Source organism: Prionailurus bengalensis, chromosome B2 (genome assembly GCF_016509475.1).
Source record: "Prionailurus bengalensis isolate Pbe53 chromosome B2, Fcat_Pben_1.1_paternal_pri, whole genome shotgun sequence".
Lineage (NCBI taxonomy): Eukaryota > Metazoa > Chordata > Mammalia > Carnivora > Felidae > Prionailurus > Prionailurus bengalensis.
Window position 1 is genome coordinate 111907436 of NC_057349.1, and position 23494 is coordinate 111930929.

At 35.6% G+C, this 23494-nt stretch overlaps 1 protein-coding gene across 3 annotated transcripts in view; it reads left to right on the forward strand.

The window, feature by feature from the left end:
- The window catches only part of NKAIN2 (sodium/potassium transporting ATPase interacting 2), a 992770-nt gene that overhangs the window by 446096 nt on the left and 523180 nt on the right, over window positions 1–23494 (forward strand). For all 3 annotated transcript variants that reach the window (XR_006299049.1, XM_043592241.1, XM_043592240.1), the window contains exon 2: window positions 20275–20412. Coding sequence is in view for 2 of the 3 variants with exons in the window: in XM_043592241.1 (XP_043448176.1) it covers window positions 20275–20412 (138 nt within the window). In the remaining variant the exon portion in view is untranslated. The remainder of the gene's footprint in view (window positions 1–20274; window positions 20413–23494) is intronic.

Here is a 23494-nt window from a genome sequence, read left to right on the forward strand (position 1 = left end):
GAGAGGTATAAGGGATGAGGTCAAAGAGGTGAAAAGCAGGTAGTGAGGCAGATAGTGGAGGGACTCAAGGTGTTTACAGGTCTTAGCTTTTATTCTGAGATGGAAAGCAGCTGGAGAATTTTGAGCAGAGGGTTGACATGATCTGAGTATATTTTAAGAGGATCACTCTAGCTTTTGTCTTGAAAATAGACTGTAAGGGAACAAGGGCCTGTAGAAGTTCTCTAATTTATGAGCTTTTATAGAGAGAATGTTAATGTAGTCAAGACCCATTGAATTCTAATTCCATAAATCCTCCTTTTATTTTACTGCATCTGAGAATTTTGCAAAGTGAAATTCTAACTTTTATATTTATAATTATGTCCAATCAACACTCAGTAATTGTGGTGAGGGTATTATGTGTGAGATGTAATTCTTAGCAGAGACAGTAATACTTAGATAAGACAGACAGGATGCACCTGAAGAAATTCATGTTTCAGAAACGATGATAGAACATGTCAGTATGTAGTCTTCTAGAACATTGACAAATGGAAAATATAAAAGATTGGCTAAAGTACTGTAGCTGTTCAGGTTTCTGTCAAAAACTCTCAAGCCAAAAATATAATCTACAAATATTTAATATATGAGAAATCACCAAATAAATCTGTAGCCCAATGTGGTCTTGTTTTTTTTCTCCTCCTCCTTCTTCTTTTCTCCTCCTCCTCCTCTTCATTCTCGTTCTGTTTTATAGTGAAAGAAAATTGTGCATGTTGACATTTACTGTTCATGGCATTAATTGATGAGTTTGCTAAGTCACTAAGTTTGCAGAAGACTAGCCATTTTCCATTTTGGATTATCAGGGAATGAACACTTCAGCAGCATAAAGAGCAGACTAGTTATGACTGTTTTAATCTTTGGATCTTTCAAGACCATGATGGAACTACCTTAGTGACAAGCTTGCTGACTGTCATAATTATCAAGATGTGGGGGGACTTCAGCTGCTGAATAGAAAGCATTCCATTTAATCAGTAATTGAAGTTTCAATAGCAATTTGGGGAGAGACAGCTTTAATATCCATGTTCTCTTCTTCCCTCCTCAGTCTGGGTTAAGTGCCCCTCTTCTGTGCTCACCTAACACTTCATACATAACTGTGTTAGTGGAATGTATCAAAATTAACTGGGAGTATGCCACTCTGCCACCCAATTTTAGGGGCAGGGCCATGGGTAGTTCACACCTGTTCACACCCACCACAGTATCTGACAGACGGTAGTGTTCCATAAATGTTGATTGGATTGAACTGTTGAACTGACTGCTGATGTGCTACTTAAATGATTTGAATACGGAGAACAAATAGATATTGAATAAATGCTTTCAAGGGCTAAATACTTGCCAGATGTCAGGCACTTATCACCTAAGGCTACATCAAACTCCATTCTCATTCTGTAAGAGCTCACAGTCCAGTGAGGCAAAGAGACCTGAAAACTCATAATTGCAACACAGTGGGATGTGACTTCAATAAGTTTAATACAAGAGGATAGGCAGCTCAGAGGAGGTCTACTCAGATCTCTTGAAACTGTAATAGGATTCTTTGGGAAAATTTGATTAAGATCTTGAAAAGTGGATGTTGTTTTCTGGCAGAGTAGGAAGTTTGTTTCAGGAAATGTATACCAGATATAGAAAGCTGTAGAGGTATGAGAGAAAGTGTGTTGCCAATATTTAAGGTAAAAGTTTGGGCTGTATTTTCAGTCTTAGTGAGTGAGTGGATGAGAACTTCATCCAGAGGCTAAAGGGTATTATGAGATATGAAAATGAATTTTAATGCATGGATTTAGTGAAATGGATTAAAAGTTATAAAGAAATAATATGTTAGGATTGTATTTTAGAAAGGTCAATTTGGTGGCTTATGGAGGACGGATTAGAAAAAGAAAAGACCAAAGACTGGGAGACCAGTTAAGTTAATAACAAACTAGGTAGAGATATCAGTGTAGTGTTGTGGCTGGAAATGTGGACTCTGGATCCAGATTGTCTGGATTTGACTTCTAGTCTGCCTGACCTTGTGCAAGTTACTTAACTCCTCAGTGATTCAGTTTCCTCATCTATAAAATGGGCATAATAAGGAAACCTACACACAGGGGAGTTATAAGTATTGCATTAATGCATATAAAGTACATGACACATAATAACCACTTCATAAATGTTGCTTATTATAATTAATATTCTATTCAAATATCATACAAACCCCAGAGGGAGATGCAGTGTTTATACTCATTTTATAGATATGAACACTAAGGCTTCTAGGATTTGAGTAACTAAGATGGCTAATAACTGCATTTCATATATTTGCATATTAAATACACATAGAGCAGGTCATAAACTAATGAGTGCAAAAGGATTTGCAATTAATATCTATTAATGGAGTTTGAATTTGCTAGAGTTATTAAAATAGTGAATTATAAAGCTCCCATTCTGTTTTGTTTTGCTATGAGTTCAGAAGTTTAGGAGGGAACTGAAACAGTCAATGGGATGTATAGAAACTAACACTTTGCACTCTAAAGCTGGAAAAAAGACTATAAATGACAGCACTTATTCATTGGCCTTGCTCTGCAGAGACAACACTCATCTGCTTGTATTTCACATGTCGATTAAAGAGGTACTCTGTAGACTTTTAGTTTCACAGTATGGTCATGTTTGTACATTTTGCAAAGTCGCATGTCTTGTCAAGAAGAAGATAAAGGGCATCATGTGGTTAATTCCTAGCTTTCTATCCAACCAGTAGCCCAGATAAGGTCAACATTATAACTGGTTTATAAATCATATCATCTATCCTGCAATGTCTGTTTGTTTTTTTCATTTGTTTATAATAATAGGTGACACCACCATCTGGCAGCTTAACAAATGTTGTATGACGCCCATGGTTCTTTATGACCTGTAGCACTTTGACATACCCCTCCTCCAATGTGCACACTATTACTTGGTCAATAACAATATTCAGATTTGATAAGCATCTATGCTTTATCAAGTGGTTCATGGTGGGTGAAGTTTATCATTTGTGATGTTCATGCAATGGGAAATGGCACTTTTCTGCACTATCAGATGCATTTTCAGGAATGTTAAGAAGAAGCTGATAAAAATCTGTCTTCTTTGTAAAGGGTGAAAGAAATGGATCACCCATGGATAAGACCTAACTACCGCTTAATATGTCTCCTAGTCTTTGAAGTTGTGAGTTCAATGTATTGCATTTCCTCATCTCATAGTAGTTTGAGACATCACAGCTTCACAGAGTAAAAGTTTCTTTTAATTTTCAGAATATCAACTTACATGTATAGCAGGGGAAGTGGAATGAGAAGTTCAACATTGGAAATGTATATTAAAATTACAATTCAACTTTAATTTGATAACACCTTGCCTAAACTATCCTTTCAGGTCCTAAATTACAGAGCTTCTAGTATGCAAATGCCTCACCTCAGCAGTTACTTCTGTATTCACCATTACTTTTTCCTCTGTCAGGCCCAGTCTGGGAGATCTCTTATTCAAATAAACTCTAAAACATTATCTGGACCATGTGTCCAGCCATAAACCACAGTTGGAAAATATGCATGAAAAATTTTATGTTGATTAAAGATTGTTAACTTTTTTTTTCCCTTCTACATTTCCAAATCCTTGTTTGATTTGTGATGGCAATCTTAAGTTACTTATCTAATTAAAATCAAGACTAATATAGAAAAAATCTATAGTTATCCCAACCAGCCATTAACTTCTGATGAAATTACTCTATAAAATAGATATAAAACCCCCAGTGTCACTTAATCTCAATTGTATTGTGGAATATGAAAACTGACATTTCTCAAGAACTTTCGAACAAATTGAACCCCCAATGAGAATGAATACTGAAACAGTAGGTTGGAATGCCTTACTGTTTTTGTACTTTTTTGGATTCTTTTTTATTTTTTCTTTTTAATTTTTCCCTGGCTTTCTTTTTTTTTTTTTTAATTTTTTTTTCAACGTTTATTTATTTTTGGGACAGAGAGAGACAGAGCATGAACGGGGGAGGGGCAGAGAGAGAGGGAGACACAGAATCGGAAACAGGTTCCAGGCGCTGAGCCATCAGCCCAGAGCCTGACGCGGGGCTCGAACTCACGGACCGCGAGATCGTGACCTGGCTGAAGTCGGACGCTCAACCGACTGCGCCACCCAGGCGCCCCTCCCTGGCTTTCTTTAGGTGTGAATGACAAATGAGAAATTGTATATATTTAAGATAACAACGTGGTATTTTGATATAAGTATACTTTGTATAATGATTACCACAGTCAAGCTAATTAAATGATCAATCAGTTCCCTCACAAGCTGCCATTTCACCTCATAGAGTTACCATTTGGTAAATTCTTGAATAGGTCCAGCTTAAATTATAGTTTTCAATTTTCAGTTGCTATCTTAAATATGTATATCTTCTATAGTGTTGGTTAATATTTAATATCAATAGTACTTAGAATTTTGTATGCCAGCTAATATTTAGCTGTTCTCCCTGTCCTCTTCCTTCTCCTCCTTCTTCTCCTACCTCTTCTTCTTCTTCTCTTCTTTTTTTGGAAGCTTATACCTCCAACTCTTCTTCACCCATTTTGCCAACACCCACCCTCCACCCCTCTGGGAACCATCAGTTTGTTCCCTGTGTTTATTTGTCTGTTTCTGCTTTTTGTTCATTTGTTTGTTTTTTTTAGATTCCATATGTAAGTGAAATCATATGATATTTTGTTCTTTTTTTTATTTTTTTTTCAATGTTTATTTATTTTTTTTGGGACAGAGAGAGACAGAGCATGAACGGGGGAGGGGCAGAGAGAGAGGGAGACACAGAATCGGAAACAGGCTCCAGGCTCTGAGCCATCAGCCCAGAGCCTGACGCGGGGCTCGAACTCCCGACCGGGAGATCGTGACCTGGCTGAAGTCAGACGCTTAACCGACTGCGCCACCCAGGCGCCCCAATTTTGTTCTTTTTAAATAACCTCACTCAAATATGATAAAATTAATAGAAATATATCCTACAAACTTTAAATCATGTCTGTGTTTTTGGTTCAGGTTTGTGAATTATCAAGAAAAAATTCTGATCTGTGAATATTTCCAAAAATAGAAACAACCCTTGGAATATTTTGTAGTTTTAAAATTATTATAGTTTTACATATTAGAACAGAAATATATTATTTTCTTATAGTTTATTTCTAGTACTGTTGTATGGCAAGTTAGTTAAAATGAGTTTAATGCAGGCCTTTCTACCAAATGTCATTATTGTAAAATGCATCCAATTTTAAAGTACAATTCAGACTTAGAACTTTCAGAATGGGTACATTGAAAAAGTCTAAAATTGTCAACTTATTTTGAAATAAGATAGTAGAAGGGTGTTCAGGCAATTTTATTTGCCTTTTATCAAAAGAGTCATGATTATTTTCTTCCAGAAAAACCATCAGTGCAAGTAATTAGTAGATTCTGTTTTACTGACTAGGCTCATTTCTAATTCCCACCATGATGTGGCTTGATTCTGTATGCATTTGCAGGACTATAATTACATATGAGTGTTTAGACTTCGCCAGACCAGCAAGGTGATAAACTCCCTTAGAACAACAGGGAATGGGAAAGTGGCAGGAAAATGCAACACCATGGTGACGTCATGCCTGTAAAAGCTATGTGACCAGTGGTGGACTTGGCAGAGCTCAGCTGGGGTCCAGTGACTGGGGTCTGAGACTGACATTGCTTCCTTCAAAGTGAAATATGAAATGTGATTGTCAGTGAAGCAAATAAAGCCAATTGGAGGGAATTAAAGAAAACAAACGTAATAATCAATAGCAATGACAAACACTGAGATCAAAAAGGCAAAGCAGGAAAAACCATTATTTTGAGATTCGGTTGTAATTTTTATTTTGTGAACTTAATATGTGAAGCAAAACATATTCTACATAATTTAATTTAATATTTTTAAAAATCAAAGTCATAACCTATGGCCCATAGCTCAGAATGATATCTTATATAAAGAAAGTTTAGGGGCGCCTGGGTGGCACATTCAGTTGAACATCCAACTTCGGCTCAGGTCATGATCTTACAGCTTGTGAGTTCGAGCCCCGCGTGGGGCTCTGTGCTAATGGCTCTGAGCCTGGAGCCAGCTTTGGATTCTGTGCCTCCCTTTCTCTCTTCCCCTAACCCATTGGCATGCTGTTTCTGTCTCTCTCAAAAATAAATAAACATTATTTAAAAAAAAAAAGTTTAAAGATTTTTAATGACAAGTAATTCCTTATAAATTTTCTGTAACATTTTTTATGATCTCTCTGTTAGGTAAAAATCTATGTAAATGGCTGAGATGTAGCTGGCTTCTCACTATATTTATATGAAATATTCTATATATCTACATCACTATGTATATATTACACACAAAACACACACATGCACACACATTTCTTGGTTTTAATTACCATATCTTTAAAATACAAGAGAAAGGGCAACTTAATCATCTTCAAACCTTTCTTTCTCTTCTCTTTTTAGCATACTTGAAGAATTAAGAAATTTCAACCTAGTCATAAGGGAATTACATAGATAGCATGGCCATTTCAGTATTCTCTGAAACTTCTTGCTCTAGGAAAAGGAAATGTTAAATCTCAGGAAGCTTTGCCAATAAACTAGTTTTTATGATATGTTTGGACAAGGTCAGAATTATTGTCAGAACTTTGAAGAAGAATATAGCTCTAGAACCTGATAGTTACTCCTGCTGTGATTGTCAAGCACACAGCAAATGAATGGAAACTCCTGGTTAATTTTTTATGGAACCAAGAAAAAAAAATCAGTAACTTAAAAAACAAAAGTTGAAAACATTTTCATAAAGGAAGTAAACATGGTGACTGTGGAAACTCTTCTGGCTTCTGTTTCCTCCAAGGTGTGAGATAAGAGTCAATATTTATCTTTCCCAAACAATATGAATTAAGATCTATGGAATCATTTCAGTGCTATAGATTATTATGGTGTAACGCAGTGGTTTATGTTACTTGTTTTATATACAAAATTACAAGAAATTAGTTGGCTACCAGAATTATGAAGTGCAACTCTTTTTAGACACTGGGTCAGTTAATCCAAAACCTTCCTAAAGGGGTCAGGTATAAAAAGTGCTACATGCATACCCGACACATTTTAACTCAAACGACAAAAGACTCTTCTGTTGATGTAGGACTAAGGACTCTTCTTTTGTGTGGAATCACTGACTGGAGTTTGACATGTGTTTTTTGCATAAAAAAATCCATAATTTATTAATTCTGAATTTTTGTTCATTGGTTTCTTTACAGTGGAATAAGAACTTAAAGACTTGTAAAATAATTTGGGAAAAGATTCCATTTGTATTTATATAATTGTTTCCAACTATCCTTTAGAAACTCACTTTTATGCTTTTATGTGGCATTTATAATATGTTACACTTAGATTTTTTTAAAGCTATATTTTTGGACTCGTAAGTTAATCAAATATGTAATAATTAAATCGTATAGTGATGCATGCTATGAATACAACTCATATAACCAGGTTTGAGTTAGTGTTTACAGCCAGCTCTATATAAGCTTATAACTTGAGTGGTGGAACATCGTAGTTTGGTGCTTTGGACAGCTCATTAGTAAATTGGACCCCTTAAATATAGTTAGCATCTTTAAATACCTCTCCAGAGAGAAGCATCATTTCAGAGATATTGTCTAATTTATTCTCCATTGCCAATGAAACCGCGTATCACTGGGACATAGGAGCCTAAAAGCACTGCAATGATGTGGGACCATGCTCAGGGCTACAAAAGGTGGAAAAAGCTCTATTATTTAAAATAAAAATTTAGGCAATGTTTTGTGTGGGTTCATTAACTTAATAATGAACCCACTGAAAAGGAACGGAATGATGACTTCATGAAACTAAAAAGAAAAAAAAACATTCTTGAATCTATAACAACTAACATGCATACACATATATTCAATTTATGCATTATTATATAGGCATATATATTTATAATATCATTTGAAAGATAACATGATTGTAGTTCAAAGTTTGGATACTACACAAGTCATCTTCACCAATTAACAGCTATATGACCTTGGGATATTAATCATTCTGCCTGGATTTTCTCATCTTTAAAATGGAGATAATAGGGGGTGCCTGGCTGGCTCAGTCTGTTAAGCACCTGACTTCGTCTCAGGTCATGATCTCTTGGTTCTTGCACTGACACTGTAGAGCCTGTTCAGGATTCTTTCTCTCCCTCTTGTTCTCTGCCCCTCCCCTACTTGCACTCTCTCTCAAAAATAAATAAATAAACTTAAAATAAAATAAAATGGAGATAATAGTATTGTCTACCTTATTAAGTAAGCTCATATCTGTAAATGCTTGGAATAGTGCTATGAATACTAATAATAGTATATAAAGCATGCACATGCGGACGGGGATACCATGTGTATGATTTAGGAGTGCTTGTAATGCTTTGAATTTTAAAGTTTCAGGTATGAAATACATTTCATAGCTTGACAGAATTTATCATTTTGAGCCTGTACCAGTTATCTATGCTACATTAATGGAGTCTATGGTAGAACTCCTAAAGCTGATAGAGAATATCATCTCTTATTACATTCACCCATGGACAGCCACAGACATTCTGTCAACAGAAAAACAAATATTATGACTGCCTCTTTTCAGAATAGCATCTCCATATCTGTGTTGAATCCAATAATATGGTTACTTTAAAGGGCACAGAAGACATGGTATTTACCATGCCAAAAATAGCACACGTCGTGACAAATTCTAAAATGCTCCTGTAGCCATCTGAAATGGTATTCTCTTGTATTCCTAGTTGCAATTTCTGATATAACTCACTGCTACAGTGACTGCCAGTACACAGTAGTGATCTTGATAACATTTCTGCTTTCATTTCAACTCTTGATTGGCCTTTAGCAGTCAGAGTAAGTGAGGCTGTCATTCCATCTCCCATCCTTATGAAATTGAATTTTATGAAAGAGACGTAACCTAGAGTTTGAGAGGTTTGATTGACAGCTTCCATATGGCTGCCTTGCTGTAGTCAAAGAAATAGTGCCCTGAAACCTCTGCTGGTGCGTTCATTTGAAGAGAAGAGCAGGTAGGAGGGAAAGGAGACAGGGAGACACCAGAGTGCAGGACATTATGATGTCCACCTCTGTTCCCTGAGATGGTATGTGTGCTTCCACCTCCAGTCCTGTTAAATATACAGCATCTACTTAACAGGGGATGCCAATGATAGTAGCAACATTATTAATTCACTGTCTCAAATGGGGGAGGGCAGGAGTATTGGAGTGGCATTGTACATTATTTTGAATTCACAAAATATAAATCTATACAAAGATAATAAGTATTTATTAAGACCCAAACTGAAAACTGCCTACACATTGCTTCTCTGATAATGATATATGAGACGTGTTTTGGACTCTTTATCAGCTTTACAGAAAAAAAAAAAATATATATATATATGCATTTTTACCTAGTTGACAAATTTGAAACTCTCCAGATGGCAACTTTAATATGTTTAATATGATTGTGCTGTTAAAAAATAGCAATAGAATTTTCTCTAGAGAAAGTCATTTGCTATGAGAAAGAAATACCATATGATACATGAAAATAAGAACATTTCAAGCTATTTTTGTTATTTTGGCTTTTACTGAGCTCTCGATGAATTAAAAAAAAATCTGTGCTGAACAGATGATGCTGATGATGAACTTAGCAACTTATTCTCCCCAATTCCTAAAGTCTCTTATTAAAATATAGTCAACCCTTCTCTCATCTGTTTTTCTGCATATTGTTAATATTAGCCACATGGTGGGGTTTTTTTCTGTACACCTGCTACATGAGCAGTAGGAGATCCGGAAATGGGTCAGAAGCAGATAGACAGATCCATAGCAGGGGTGTCATTTGAACAGCTACACCTGGGTCTTCTTGAAGTTTTGAGAATTTCTGCCCTAAGAACCATTTCAGATATTAGGTGTCTTATAGTATAAGACTAATTCTGCCAGCCAGTGTGAAAATTGATTCATCTCATCACTGATTCCCTACCCCACACCTCAGTGGTGCCTTGGAAAGTGCTTTGCATGGTCCGAAACTTATAATATGTCATCAGTGCTTGTAGCATACATGATTCAAAAGTTCATGGCCATGGTCTTCTGCACTTTAAGCAGTTTCTCCCTATGTTATGAATATTTATCCCATTGGTTTATTAGCTTGAGCTTGAATCAGTTAAGACTTTGTTATGGAGGTAACTGGAAATTTCAAGGTCAAATGGATGCATTAACATTCTCATTTACCTGTCATGGGCTTTGTGTGAGCCATGAAAACTACCTAGAACAGCCATCATTTGGTTGATTCAGTTCTTCTGAGAAGTTAGATTTCCATTGAGTAAAATTATAGACTCTGTGAAAAAAATCAAAACAAAGACCCATCTATCAAGAGGACCTGAGCTGTGATCTTTTTAGGTAATTTCATATAAATACAGGGAGACCGTAAACTTAATACATGAGAATTTGTCTATCTAGGTATGAAATCATTTCGTGACACAAGTCTATATAAATGTCGTTTTATTGTAACTTTGTGGGATTACTAGCCTACTCACTGCATCAGTAGTATAAACTTTCAGCTTATTTTATTTTCAAAAAGGTTCTGTCCTAACTGTATACTTGTCTTTAGAGTGAATTGCACAATTTGTAGAAATAGAGTAATAGTAGTAATGATTATTTTATGGGGTTATCATAATTGTGTGAGTTTGCAAGCCATAGAGCTATATGTAAAAGTTATTTAAAACATTTTAAAAGACATTTATTGCTGTATCTTTTTATCTTTTACCTTGTCCAAAGAACCTCTTATGTTTACTTATCAAATTAGGGAAGTATTTGGTAATAAAGTAGAAATGATTCCCTAAAATTTTGAAAGCAACAGCATCAGATTCTATTATAAGTTTCTAGTATATTCTAGTATGTTGTAAATAGTTTGTGGTTGAGAATATGGACATTGAAGTTACAATGATTAGCCCTATAATCATGGTCATGGTATCAATTTCCTCATCTGTACAATAAAGGTAATGATAGATAATCATTGTTAGAATGCATGATTTAAAAGTAAGCATTAACTAAAATAGCATACCAAAGTCCTTATCATAATGCCTTAGATATAATAAATACTCAAGTTTTAAAAATAATTATATCAGAATCCATACTCACTATTCAGAGGGCAAAGATTTGTGTTATGATAAGGAGATATTAAGTTAAATAATGTTAAATCCCTACCACTAAACATCCAATAATAGTGATTTCACACACACACAATATGGCATATCAACATAAAGATCAGGCAGTTATATGACTTGGTAAGTTCAGTTCAACAACAGTCAAGCAATATTTTTGTGCTCTAGTGTCAAATTATTGTGCTTCGTCTTTAGAATGATATATTTTTAAAAATCTAGTATGTTATGCTAGTCATCAATTTGTCTTTTGATAGAATGAGTGTTAACTCATGAAATGGTTATAAATGACTATGCAGAATGAACAGCTGTGAGAAATAATAAATGGTTCTGATATCACAACAACTAGAATATTAGCTGTCATATGCAGAGTTATATATAAATGGCATTATTACACAAAAGGATGAGAAAAATTTTAAAATATACTATTTTATTCTGAGGTGGGTCAGTTAAATAACTCTATAAATTTAACCTCAAAAATGTATGACGACTGTATTTCAATAAAAATCGTAAGAAATACCATGGACTGTTTCAGTAATGCACCTTATAAGAAAAAGCACTTCCGTAATAAGCAAGAATACTTGTTTTTATTGAGTTTCTTTAAGTTCATGCCAAGTCTTTCCCATTACTTTCCTGAAAATCTTTACTGTGATTAACTATATGGAAACAGAGTTTTTTTTTTTCAACGTTTTTTATTTTATTTTTTGGACAGAGAGAGACAGAGCATGAACGGGGGAGGGGCAGAGAGAGAGGGAGACACAGAATCGGAAACAGGCTCCAGGCTCTGAGCCATCAGCCCAGAGCCCGACGCGGGGCTCGAACTCACGGACCGCGAGATCGTGACCTGGCTGAAGTCGGACGCTTAACCGACTGCGCCACCCAGGCGCCCCAGAAACAGAGTTTTTTAAATAAGGTGGGGAGAGAGAAAGAAAAACATGAAAGAAATTGTGATATTTGAAGCCTATTCTTTTACATAGTACTAAAATCGATGAGATACACGGAATGTTGAATGAGGCAGGAAAACATTCATTAAGGAAGAGCCCCCCCCAGGATATTATTATTTGCAGTTGTGACTGGTAAAATATGAAACAGTTAATCGTCTCTAACTAAAATATCCTGGCAAGTCTATCAATCTAGAATATTTTTACTAAAATACCAGTGTCTAAACTTCTTATGTGTTGTTCAAATATGAATTAATTAGCAAACATGTTAGGATGTAACTTAAGCATTGTAATAATTATATGTATTATTATTTTGATCTTCATGCCAATCTTAAAAGTTCTGTATGACAAAAAAAAGGTCTGTACTACAATATTCCCATTTTATAAATGAAGACACTGAGATTCATAGAGGTCAGTTGACCTCCTGTGGTCATATAGTGAGTTAGAATTTAAACAAGATTTTTCTGATTCAAAACTTGGGTCCTGAACCACTATGATATGTTAACTTCTGTTAAAAATTTTTTTTAACGTGTATTTATTTTTGAGAGACAGAGAGAGATAGAGCATTAGCAGGGGAGGGGCACAGAGTGAGGAACACACAGAATCTAAAGCAGGCTCCAGACTCTGGGCACAGAGCACAGAGCCTGACATGGGGCCCAAACCCATGAACTGTGAGATCATGACCTGAGCCAAAGTCAGACACCCAACCGACTGAGCCACCCAGGCACCCCATGTTAACTTCTTTCTTTTTTAAAGTTTATTTATTTATTTATTTTGAGAGAGCTCACGAGTAGGGTAGGGCAGAGAGAGGGAGAAAGAATTCCAAGCAGGCTCCATGCCATCAGCGCAGAACCCGATGTGGGGCTCAAACCCACAGACTGTGAGATCATGACCTGAGCTGAGATCAAGAGTCAGATGCTTAACTGACTGAGCCACGCAGGCACCCTTCCCCATGTTAACTTCTATTATAATTGAAGCCACTGGGGACAGATCTCCTTTTGGTGATGTTTTCATTATTTGTCTTTAAGGCTTATTCCTTTTTTTTGTATTTAAAGAAAAACAATTATGTGGGAGGAGACAGAAAATCCTTGGTTTAACTAAAATAGGGTAAGTTGTTATTTGTGACCCAACATCTTATCAAACACTTCACAATTTTATTTAGTAAACAAACACCCCCCCACACACACACACAGACACACTTGAAAACTGCAGTTACTCTAGTTGTTAAAATTTTTCAAGTAAAACTCTGTGCATGGCTGTGTCCATATCTTACATGTATAATTATTGTAGACCCTACTTCAAGTTTATTCTCTTAATTTCATATTTGAATCGGGACTCTTGGTGAGATAAAAGATATTTGTCTCTACAATATCTCCTGCCGATAATGTCTAAAAGCTGGCATATATGTTCTCACTTGTCCACTATGAACAACACAGAGAATCTTAAGCAGGGAACATCATCAATCATATCCATACAGAATTTTGCTTTGTAATACTGTGGTATTTTAGACAATGTCGAAAAGACCTCAGCATCTCAACAGTGTTGTAAAGACCCAGAAAACCTCTAAAGTCTTTACATATTTCCTGGGGTTTGGCTTAAAAAGAAGAGAAACCAACATGGGGCATGCTTTTTTATTCTGGAGCAGGCAGTCCAGATTGTGCTTGAGATTACAATTCACCATAGGAGACTGCAGGGGAGGGTAAGTAACCAGAATATGGATGAGATGTAGTGTGGCGACAAACAACTAAATACATACAGACATAAGAACTGGCAGCTTTACCAAAATGGGCAGACAAGCAAGAAATAGAAAATGCACTGGGGAGTCAGGCAAGAGAATCATGAATCCGAGGCAAGATCTCAGAGTAGTGATATAGAAGTAGAGTCCTATATGGGTCAAGGAGACAGTACCAGAACTGTTTTCTTACCTCCTTCAGTGTTGTTTTAAGTTCTCTATTGGGCAAGAAACAAAAGAGTAGTTACAACTGGGAAGACACAATTGACCATACTTGACTGGAATGTAGGAGAAAGTCACAGCTATTTCTATTGACAAAATTCTGACAAACAGATGGCCATACGAGGTTCTGTCTGTCTGGAAGTTTATATAAACTTTCATAGTCCCCACAGATAAAATAAGAACTTTGGACCCATTGTGGGGACTGTTGTGCCCATTTCAGTTTTCATCATGATTTCCCCTCGTATTTCCTACTTTCTATGCTCTAATAAAGCTAATTTTGTTAGTTATCTTCTCCTGAAACCAGCGAAAAGGCAAATCCTTTCTTTATTGATTCATGAAATTCTACAATTTCCTGATGAGCTTTGTCATTTCCCTGAAGTTCACATGGATAACGGGTAGGGACTTTGCATGGGAGTGCTCCACTTGCCTAGCATCTCAGTCTGGGTCTGTCTTATCTCCCCTCAGATACCTGAGAGTGGAGACAGTCTAAAAGAAGGATTCCTAAAGGAGAGTAAAGACAGTGAAATGGTGAGGGTGCAGGGAGAACAGGCATGTCCATAGATAATTTCAATTTCAATATATAATTTAGACACTAGAAACAATTTGGTTACTAGCGTTTAATAACACATTCAAATTTCTTTTTAAATCGAGGAACCTGTGTTCTACTATAATAGAATAAAAAACTATATTTTTCTTCTCAAATTCTGTGTATTAGTTTTATTTCATATTGATTGTAATAACTTACAGATTACATTTTAAGGGCATAAAGTTACAGAAATATTGGGGAGGAAAATTTATTAAGAAATCTTAGTTAGTTATTCACAAAATGCAGTGTCTCAAGGAACCCAATTTTGAGTCCCACCAGTAGAAAACAGCTAGCTATAAACATCCCATTATGGCTTTTAGAAGAATATCTTAAAGTGTTCATGTACATGTAATTGCCTTGTTAATACAGCTAAATGGCAATAGCTACCTAGGAAATATGAATGATTCTCAATTTGCCATGCAAACATTTGAAGCAAACTTGCTGTAGACTGAATACTCCCATTAAGGGGTCAAATTAATTTAACAAATTATTTACTTAATTGGGTCCAGTCTTCTCAGATATAAATTGAGGAGTGTAGAGTGAGTCTCATCCAGTTTGAAAAGTCAATACATTTATCCTAAAGAGATCTCACAGGTGCTTTTTATGAATATTTGTTGTCATTGTTAGTAAGATGAATTCTAGTTAATATACTTATAAGAAAGTTTTTGAAAACTTTTTCAGTTTAAGCGTGTTCAACTAGATAAACAGTGACTACTAAGATTCATGTTTATTATAATGCAAAAGAGTAGAGAAGTTTTCATATTTTAACAGTATATACGTTTATATCAAAGAGGATGAATAACATTTTTATAATATTTGGGATTTTGCGATCAGAATTTGACCCAGCATTTTCACATCTAAGGATCTAGCCTATAGATGTACCAACACACATATACAAGGTTGTTTAATGCACTCAGGTGTGTTATAGCCAAGACTTGGAAACCAAATGATTATCTGTTAAAATGGAACACTTAAGGGGCACCTGGGTGGCTCTGTCGGTTGAGTGTCCAACTTTGGCTCAGGTCATGATCTCACAGTTTGGGTGGTTCGAGGCCCACACAGGCTTGCTGCTGTCACCCTGCCAGTGCAGAGCCCTCTTCAGATCCTCTGTCCTCCTCTGTCTACCCCTTCTCCGCTTGCACTGTCCCAAAAATAAATAAATTTTTTTTAAGTGGAGCACTTAATAATAAGGATATAATGTATGTGTAGGGTGTACTAATATGGAGAGACATCCACAAACATCACAAAGTGCAAGGGGAAAAACCATACCATTGCAATCCCATTTGTGTAAATAAAATTATGTGGGAAAAATTCAAGACATATATATGACAGACAAATGCCTATGTGCTGGCATCTACATACAATATTTTCCTGAAAAGCTGTGTACTTAATAGAGTTTCCTCAAATTGACGCGGTTGCTTCTGGGGAAAGAGAATAGGACTGATGGTTTCTTCAAAATTTGTTAAGTGTTTAAGTGAGTGTTGTACCTTATATTTTAGGGCTGTTACAACCTCTATAACAGAGTTAGAGAAAGAGAGAAAAAATAAGTTATGGGTCAGCTTATCTATATAAAACTTACAAATAAAATTTTCTTTAATCCAAACTGAAACTCTGGTAAAAAAAAATATATATTAAATTTCAAGTAGGGATTTTCCCAGGAAGAAAAGGAAAATTTAACGTGGCAAAACCCATCAATATACACAATCACATTCATGATATCAAAGAAAAGAATAAAGTGATTATCTCAATAGATGCAGAAATAATAATTGATAAAGATTAGCTTGTGTTTATGTTAACAAATAGAAACATCATAATAATAGTAATGTAAAGGCACAGAATTCTTTATGGAAAGCAACAAGTTATGCATTAATAACAGGCTACTATGTAGAAACAAAACACAAAGAACAAAATTTACATACAGCAAAACTAACAAGCATGAGAGGGACTTATTCCATAACACTTTTTATATGAAAACGACAGAAACAACAGCGGTAGAGACAGTTCCGAATTTAGGATTGTTTGGCTTACGATTCTTTGACTTTACAATGGTGTGAAAGCAATACATCTGCAGTAGAAACTGTACTTCAAATAGTGAATTTGGATCTTTTCCCGGAATAGTGATATGGAGTACGATTGTCTCTAGTGATGCTAGACAGAGGCAGGGAGCCACAGCTCCCAGGTAGCCACAGATCACAAGAGTAAACAACCAGTACACTTATAACCATTCTGTACCCATACAACCATTATGTTTTTCACTTTCAGGACAATATCAATAAATCATATGACATATTCAACACCTTATTATAAAATAGGCCTTGCGTTGGATGATGTTGTCCCATGGTTTGCTAATGTAAGTGTTCTGAGCACATTCAAGATAGGATAAGATAAGGGGTGCCTGGGTGGCTCAGTTGGTTAAGCGTCTGACTTTGGCTCAGATCATGATCTCACAGTCCATGAGTTCGAGCCCCACGTCAGGCTCTATGCTGACAGCTCAGAGCCTGGAGCCTGCTTCAGATTCTGTGTCTCCCTCTCTCTCCGCCCCTCCCCTGCTCATTCTCTGTCTCTCTCTGTCTCAAAAAGAAATAAAAACATTTAAAAAATTTTTAAAAATATAAACTCAGGATGTTTGTTAGGTGAAGTGTATTAAATGCATTTTGACTTATGATATCTTTGACCTGTAATGGGTTTATCAGGAAGTAATGCCATTATAAGTTGAGGAAGATTTGTTTATGTTTTTCAAGGCCATATACCTATATTTGTATGCCAGGTAATAGAAAGCACATAAAGCAAATATAATGGGAGGAAGCAAAATAACTCTGAGAACATGGGTTGAAGGAGGCAAAAACAAAACAAAAACAAAAACAAAAAAACAAATTTGCCTTGACTAATGATGATATGAACTGACAACTATGATCAAAGAAATTCTCTGTATTATTCCAAAATAAGTAAGGTAAAAAGCAGGACATATCCTGTGACCAACATAGGTCTACAACATAAACTGTGAAAGCTTTTGTTTCTGGACTGGGCGTGTCACAAATCTACAACATTGGCAACATGGCCCACTGGCCATGCACAGAGCCTACTTTTTTTGTTTGTTTGTTTAGTATTTACCATTCTAAGATATCAGGAGAATCACTTAGCCACCATACATCTGAGAGTTCTTAATCTGAAAAGCAAGACAATATTTACCCTCAGACACATTGAGATAATACATGACTGGGAATTAGCAAGGATGCCCATCATGTAAGAAATGTTTTAACTAGTATCTATACTCTCCCCTACAACCCCATAACCCTTTCAGTGATTCCACAGTTAATATAATTCCTTTTTGAAGGAATTCTTAGAAAAGACTAACTACTTCTATAAATTGTTATTCCCTTTATATTCTCTGAATTTTTCAGAAAATCTTCCCTTCTTTAGTCCCAGCTCTAAATAGGTCTAAATAACAGGACCTATGATAAAGCTACTTATGATGGCTAATAGGGTCAATCAGAAACAGGGTAAAAGCAGGAATATTATAATTGAGGAATTGCACATTAACTTATTCAGTCTGCATAACCTTGTAAGTAATGTTTGATGAAACTATTAGTTCTGTCATTAAAAAAAAGACTAATAAATGTTGACATAAATTAATTTTAGCCATGCAGAATTAGCAACTATATTATCATCTATATATTTTTTATAATTAACGATGGTGCTGCTATTTTCTTCCATAATTGGTGCACTTATCGAGAGATTTCCCACTGTTTGACTAATGCGTTTCATCCTCTATACTTTTTCCCTGCTGTGTCCCCACAGTTATGATGCTCAAAATTTATAGAGTTTAGATTCCTCTTGCTGCTGTTTACATTCCTACTTACCGTTTATTCATAGGATGAGTTTAGAGAGTTCTAAGTTGGAGAGAGCTTTTATACAAATGATTAGCAGTTGCTCTGAGAACCGCCACTTATTTTTTTGGTACCATTAATAGATTCAAAAACAAGGGATACATTATACTGCCTAACATTACAAATGGGTCTCCTTTATGTGAAGTGTTGACTGGGTGATGTTTCATTAGAAGGCAGTTCAAGGTTTATGAACCTGCAGTTATGTGCAATATTATTTACGTTCCACTTTTGCAACTCTGGTGGATATTGTGGATTTAGAATATGCAAGGTAGAACAGACCTAGATTCTCTCTTTTTTTAATCATTGCCAAGATAAGTGAAAATGAAGATTTGACAAGGCTGGATTACTGTTACAGCCCTTGGTTGCCTTAGGAAACAGAAGTGTTATGCAAACAGTTGTCATGAATTTATTTTCTTTTTCAATGCCTGATGGGAATATGTGTTGTTCAGCTAAAGAAGTACAGTGGGAATATTGATCATTCAAGAAATCTTCAAACTGAGCTACAGGTATTTAATTTAAAAGCACACTGGCTGTTTTGAGAGTCAGTATGTCCTTCTGACAAGAAATATCATCAAAGCATAGTAATGTTAGTAATGTAGGGGTTTTAAAATATCCTTTTTCTTTAAAGCCTAGATTGAAAAACAACCAAAGACACTGTTGAATCTTTGTGTGGAATATCAGGTCTTTTCACAATGTTTTACTCGCAACCATTTATTATCATTCCACCTGAGGGCAGGCAGGAAGAATAAAAATGAGTTTATTTGATCTGATGAGAAACTTGATAGCTATCAGGTTTTACTTGTCAATATAAAATGGTACTTCTGGACTATCACAGCTTTTGTGTCATTGTTTAGTTGTTCGTTTGGTTGATTAGGTTGGTTGGTTTGTTTTGTTTTTCTTCTCTCAATCCTTAGATTTGTACCTGTGTCTTAATTGTCAAGTTGTAGGATAATTTTAAATGACCTACGTTCCTTGCTTTTATAACAGTGACACTTTTTTTTATTTTTGCTTCTCATTGTTTTAATGTCCTTTTTGCACCCTTTTGTCTGGTTATATACGTAACTGAGTATAACAAAAAAAGTCATTTTTGATTTATAATCCAGTATTATTTGGGTTAGAAGTCAAAGTCCTGAATTTTACAAATGAAGGATCAGTACCCCCAGAGAAGTGAAAGACTTACCTAGTCCTTTCTAGACTTAGCTAGTCTCTCAACCACAGTTAGAGACAAATCTAAGTCCATAATCCAAGTTGGTTGACTGCTGATGAGTTATTTTTCCTCCACATAACTCCCATTTGTTTTATTTTTCAATTTATATAATGACATTTGAGCAGATCCTAACAACATACCCTTTGTGTGGACTTTGCAAACTTGCTGGTTGATGAATTCAAGTGTTACTACATATGACAATATAATTTATCCTGTGACTGCACAGATGATATCCTGTGAATATGGCTTGATGCCTCCACAATATCATTCTGAAAAGGATTGTAGCTGCCTGTGGATCTACAGACTCCATAGTGTTTCTTTGAAATATACCTGAAAATGTCAGTCTTACTGTTAAAGATAAATGCCAGATATGGTAACACAGTTATAATTGCTAATTATAATGCAATATGATCCTTTTGCCGTCTCTTCTCTCTCACCACTGTGCTTACCTCTGTACCCTGTTTTACTATTCTAGGTTTGTGTGCTGGAGAGGCAAATATTTGACTTCCTTGGATATCAGTGGGCACCTATCCTGGCAAATTTTGTACATATTATTATCGTCATTCTTGGTTTATTTGGGACTATTCAATATAGACCTCGTTACATAACAGGAGTAAGTACCCTTCCTGCTTCTTTAAAAAACATTGAAATACAGATGCAAACTACAAATGTCTTGAAAATGTATATGTATGTCCTCTCTTTGAAGTACTGTTAGTTTGTTTTCCTAGTTTCAGATAATATCTACAGTAATTGGAAATGTCAAGTTTAAAACACTTGACAGTGAATGTAATCAGATTGTATTTTCATAAATTAAACTTTCAGCAAGTATTCTATTGTAATTAAAAACAAACTATGCACTTATATTTCCAAATTATAAGATGGCGTCCTTTGATTTAACACATTTGGATGGGAGTTTTTCCCATTTTAAATAATCATATTTTATATATTGAATAAAAGTTTTAAGTCAATGCAAATGAACATATAGTTTTGATGTGAAACTATTAATATATTAGGGTTAATATTTGATACCTTTGAAAGCCAGAAGAGTCTGGACCATAGTCTCTATATTCTCCATAATTCTCTTTTTGGTTCAGAGGGAGTGTTTTGCATCTCCACTCAAGTTAAACTTACTTAACATAAAAGGGAAATCCAACTGTGTTGCTGTTGCTATGGGAACCATAACTTAGAATTTTTTACCTTTGTGTGTGCCTCAGATCTCAGCTATATCTCTTCATTAATGTAGATTTTTTTTAGTTTCATCATTTTTTCTCTTCTATTTTTGACAAAGGAAAAGTCTATAAGCATTTATTTAAAATTATAAAGCAATTTTGTGGTAAAGGAATATATATAAGATAGTGCAGCTAGAGCTCTGCCTTGTTCAACACAAACCAGCAAGCCTTCTCGGGTTTCACAAAGGCCTCCTTCACATAAAAGATGCCCTCTTATGACCTGTTGTCTCAGTCATCTGGAACCTAGATAAAGCTCACTGATACTGAAACAGACAATGTGGTGACAGCTGGACCAAGGGATCCACTGTCTGGCTAAGGATGAGTGAGAAACCCATAGCTTTCTCCTCTGGGTGCGTGCCCAGAAATGAGCACATGTCCCCTCTAACGGTGTATAGCCACGTAAATCATGTATAATGTAGGATATGTTTTTTTGCAGGCTAAAGTTTTTCAATACACAAGATACGATAGCATGATTCATTTTCTTATATAAACTGTGATATGATCTAATATAGGGAAAAAAGTATAGCGATTGGGAATTGGTCTTCTGAAGTCATAATACTAGGATTGAAATCTTGCATCTACCATTTTTTTTATTCTTTAAACAGGCATAAACTTGCCAATTTTTAGAATTCCTACTTTTAAAATAAAAGTAACAATTATATTAATTCATGCTTTAATTAATGAATTATAAGCCATCATATTGATGATTCTTAATTTAACTGTTCTCTTTATTTGTGTAAATAATGTTCCTCTGATTATAATCTTTTTAAAATATAATTTATTGTCAAGTCGGCTAACATACAGTGTATATAGTGTGCTCTTAGATTGGGAGGTAGATTCAGTGATTCATTGCTTACATATAACACCCAGTGCTCATCCCACAAGTGCCCTCCTCAATGCCCATCACCCATTTTCCCCTCTCCCCCTGTCCCCCATCCACCCTCAGTTTGTTCACTGTATTTAAGAGTATCTTATGGTTTGCCTCCCTCCCTCTCTGTTTGCAACTATTTTTCCCCTTCCTTTCTCCCATGATCTTCTGTTCAGTTTCTCAAGTTCCACATATGAGTGAAAACATATGATGTCTGTCTTTCTCTGACTGACTTATTTCACTTAGCATAATACCTCCAGTTCCATCCACGTTGCTGCAAATGGCAGGATTTCATTCTTTCTCATTGCCAAGTAGTATTCCATTGTATATATAATCCACATGTTCTTTATCCATTCATCAATTGATGGACATTTAGGCTCTTTCCATAATTTGGCTATTGTTGAGAGTGGTGCTATAGACATTGGGGTATATGTGCCCGTACGAATCAGCACTACTGTATCCTTTGGAAAAATTCCTAGTAGTGCTATTGCTGGGTCATAGGGTAGTAATATTTTTAATTTTTTGAGGAACCTCCACACTTTTTCAGAGCAGCTGCACCAGTTTGCATTCCCACCAACAGTGCAAGAGGGTTCCTGTTTCTCCACATCCTCGCCAACATCTGTTGTTGCCTGAGTTGTTAATTTCAGCCACTCTGAATGGTATGAGGTGGTACCTCAGTGTGGCTGTGATTTGTATTTCCCTGATGATGAGTGATGTTGAGCATCTTTTCATGTGTCTATTGGCCATCTGGATGTCTTCTTTTGAAAAGTGTCGATTCATGTCTTCTGCCCATTTCTTAACTGGATTATTGTTTTTTGGGTGTTGAGTTTGGCAAGTTCTTTATAGATTTTGGATACTAACCCTTTATCCAATATGTCATTTGCAAATATCTTCTCCCATTCTGTCAGTTGCTTTTTAGTTTTGTTGATTGTTTCCTTTGCAGTCCAAAAGCTTTTTATCTTGATGAGGTCCCAATAGTTCATTTTCTGCTTTTAATTCCCTTTCCTTGGGAAACATGTCAAGCAAGAAACTGCTGTGGCTGAGGTCAAAGAGGTTGTGTCCTATTTTTTCCTCTCAGGTTTTAATGGTTTCCTGTCTCATGTTTAGGTCTTTCATCCATTTTGAATTTGTTGTTCTGTATGGTGCAAGAAAGTGGTCTAGTTTCATTCTTCTGCATGTTGCTGTCTGGTTCTCCTAGCACCATTTGCTAAAGAGACTATCTTTTTGTATTCCATTGGATACTCTTTCTGGCTTTGTCAAAGATTAGTTGGCCATACATTTGTTGGTTCAGTTCTGGGTTCTCTATTCTATTCCATTGGTCTGTGTGTCTGTTTTTGTGCCAATACCATGCTGTCTTGATGATTATAGCTGTGTGGTAGAGGCTAAAGTCTGGGAATGGGATGCCTCCCACTTTGGTTTTCTTTTTCGACACTACTTTGGCTATTCAGGGTCTTTTGTGGTTCCATACAAATTTTAGGATTGTTTGTTCTAGCTTTGAGAAGAATGCTGGTGCAATTTTGATTGGGATTGCATTGAATGTGTAGATCGCTTTGGGTAATATTGACATTTTAACAATACTTATTCTTCCAACCCATGAG